The sequence below is a fragment of the Merops nubicus genome, unplaced genomic scaffold (genome assembly GCF_000691845.1).
Source record: "Merops nubicus isolate BGI_N331 unplaced genomic scaffold, ASM69184v1 scaffold21971, whole genome shotgun sequence".
NCBI classification, from domain to species: domain Eukaryota; kingdom Metazoa; phylum Chordata; class Aves; order Coraciiformes; family Meropidae; genus Merops; species Merops nubicus.
The window spans coordinates 90249-92545 of NW_008587962.1; the positions used below are offsets into that span (position 1 = coordinate 90249).

The window sequence follows — 2297 nt, forward strand, 5'->3', positions numbered from 1 at the left end:
CACTCACGTTAAGAGTTTATCAGGACAGGGAGACGCTCAAGGAGAACAAATTACAACCAGTCCTACTCTACCAAGCACAGTGGGACTGCAGGGTAGGCTACCTTAAACTCAGCAGAAGTAGGTGAGGAGAAAAATAGAGGACATGGAAACGAAGAAAGAAAACCAGAAAATAAAGAAGCAAATAAAATATGAAAATATAAAATTTCTGTAGACAGGCAACCATGAAGCTGCTCATCGTAGCTTTTAGATCAAGCACCTCTACAAAGGCTGTGAGAACAATCTTAACACACTCAACATAAAAGCAATGAAAAAGCAGTGAATAAGAATCAGAGTATAATATTACTTAAATGGATGAGTAAACATTTCAGTAGCTTACCTTTGCAGCCCGAACACTGAATAAAGAAGTTGATGAGATCAAGAAGTGCTATATCTCTGTCATGTTTGTATGACTCTATCCAGTCATCCACTACAGACTGAAAAGAAACAAATATAAAAGCACTGTTTAGTTCTCAAAAATTGAAGGCAGTTGGTGTTATTTAACTGCTTTTCCAGTGCTGCTTGTTCCTTCCATAAATAATCTGTAGATTTAATACAGAACAAAATGTTTAAATGATCCTTCACTGCCATAATATCAGTTTTCAAGAAACTAATTTTATTCTATAAACAGATAATTATGAAACTCAGTCCTACAGCCACTTACTTTTGAGGAAGAATACAAAGTTTTCTTCCCGCCCTCCCCCCCCAACCTAGTAACAGTTCTCTAAAGATACTATTTAGTTGTTCAGTTCCAACATCTGTAACTCCCTATAATCTTCAAAAATGTTGCCCCTTTGATGATCTGTGCTCCACACACACTAGCCATAGCAGGATGAACAGCACTGCCCTATGCTGCATGAACAGTCATTATTCTGTATTACTAAACCAAACAAACAAAAACATTTTACTAAAAACCTTATAGGAAGCAAATCAATAGCAAACTTGTGGTAACAGTTGTGAGAAAACAAAATTTACATGCAGTGGTTTAAACCATCCATGTGTATAGTACAAACTGTCTACTGCAGAAATCATAAAAACAAACATCTACAATTAACTAACACAGGCACAAGAGACTCATTTTAGTATCAAGCTCTCAATCTTGAGTTTTTTTTTATATGCTGATACCCCACCCTAAAATCCAGTGTCACTCTAAATGAAGAGAGATGATGCAATAGCTCAATTTCCAAAAGACAACTGGATTATGCACCACCTCCAACATCTCTCCTCAAGTTTTACTCTCCCAGGCAACAATGCTCCGAGGACAAAGAAAACTATTGCCATGCAGAAATACTTCTCAACAGAGATACAATTAAAGCCCTTCTCCCTAAATTTAAGATTGTTCACGGTATGATGCACTTCTCCAAGTGAAATTGTCAGTCTTCCCAGTAGGAGCAGAACCTACAAACTAGTACTGATTTAACTGATCTAAGACTGTAAAGAAGGTTGTTGTGCAAAAACAGGATAATGCTATGAACGGGAGAAGTATTTCAGTTAGGCAGCCTTGTTTTCACAGTTTATTTTAAAAGAACATCCAGGAAAACGGTAGTTTCTCAAAACATTTTGTCTCAGCATATGAACCACCTGGTTTTGCCAGAGAACAGAAGCAGCTATGGAACAGAATTTAAACTAATCTCTATTAATAAATTAAAATAAAAATTAGCAAAATCTTCTCAAGAACGTAAGCGCTGAGGGACGCTGAAAAAACTTTTTACTTTTTTTAAGTGGACTTTACTTTAGAAATACTTTATTTCCTAAATTTTGAGCAAAAAATACTGACAAAGATTCGCTTTATTACCCAGGTATCAATTCCACAATTCAACAGAGTACTCAGGCCTGGCAAAGGTCTACTTTGGTCTTGGAATGCAAACAATTTTGACTGTACGTAATTTTAAAGAGTTAAAATGTCATGAAGATATAATTGCTGATAATTATCTGAAAATATTGTACACACAGCAGCCATCAGAAAAGTATAGTTCTTCCACCTGCTTTCAAACACAGAACAAAACAAATGACGGAAGTATCAGAATTTCTCTGTGCAAATACATCAAAGTAGTCTATTTTTTAAAAACTTTAAACTAAATTTCTGCCAAGGAATTCAGGCTTTGAGGTTCCCAGGTCTAATGTAGGAACCTGCAAATTTTGAGAGGACTGCATATAGGCCCAGCTTCCTGCACGCCTGTCGCAGAAGCTGTAAACTCTGGATTTTCAATCCCAAAGATAGACTTTCTTCCAGGCTGCTGAGAAGTCACATGAGTGAGTCA

At 36.4% G+C, this 2297-nt stretch overlaps 1 protein-coding gene across 3 annotated transcripts in view; it reads right to left on the reverse strand.

The window, feature by feature from the left end:
• Positions 1–2297, reverse strand: part of STAG2 (stromal antigen 2) — a 40171-nt gene that overhangs the window by 33317 nt on the left and 4557 nt on the right. For all 3 annotated transcript variants that reach the window (XM_008949126.1, XM_008949125.1, XM_008949127.1), the window contains exon 4: positions 377–473. In XM_008949126.1, coding sequence (XP_008947374.1) covers positions 377–473 — 97 coding nt within the window. The remainder of the gene's footprint in view (positions 1–376; positions 474–2297) is intronic.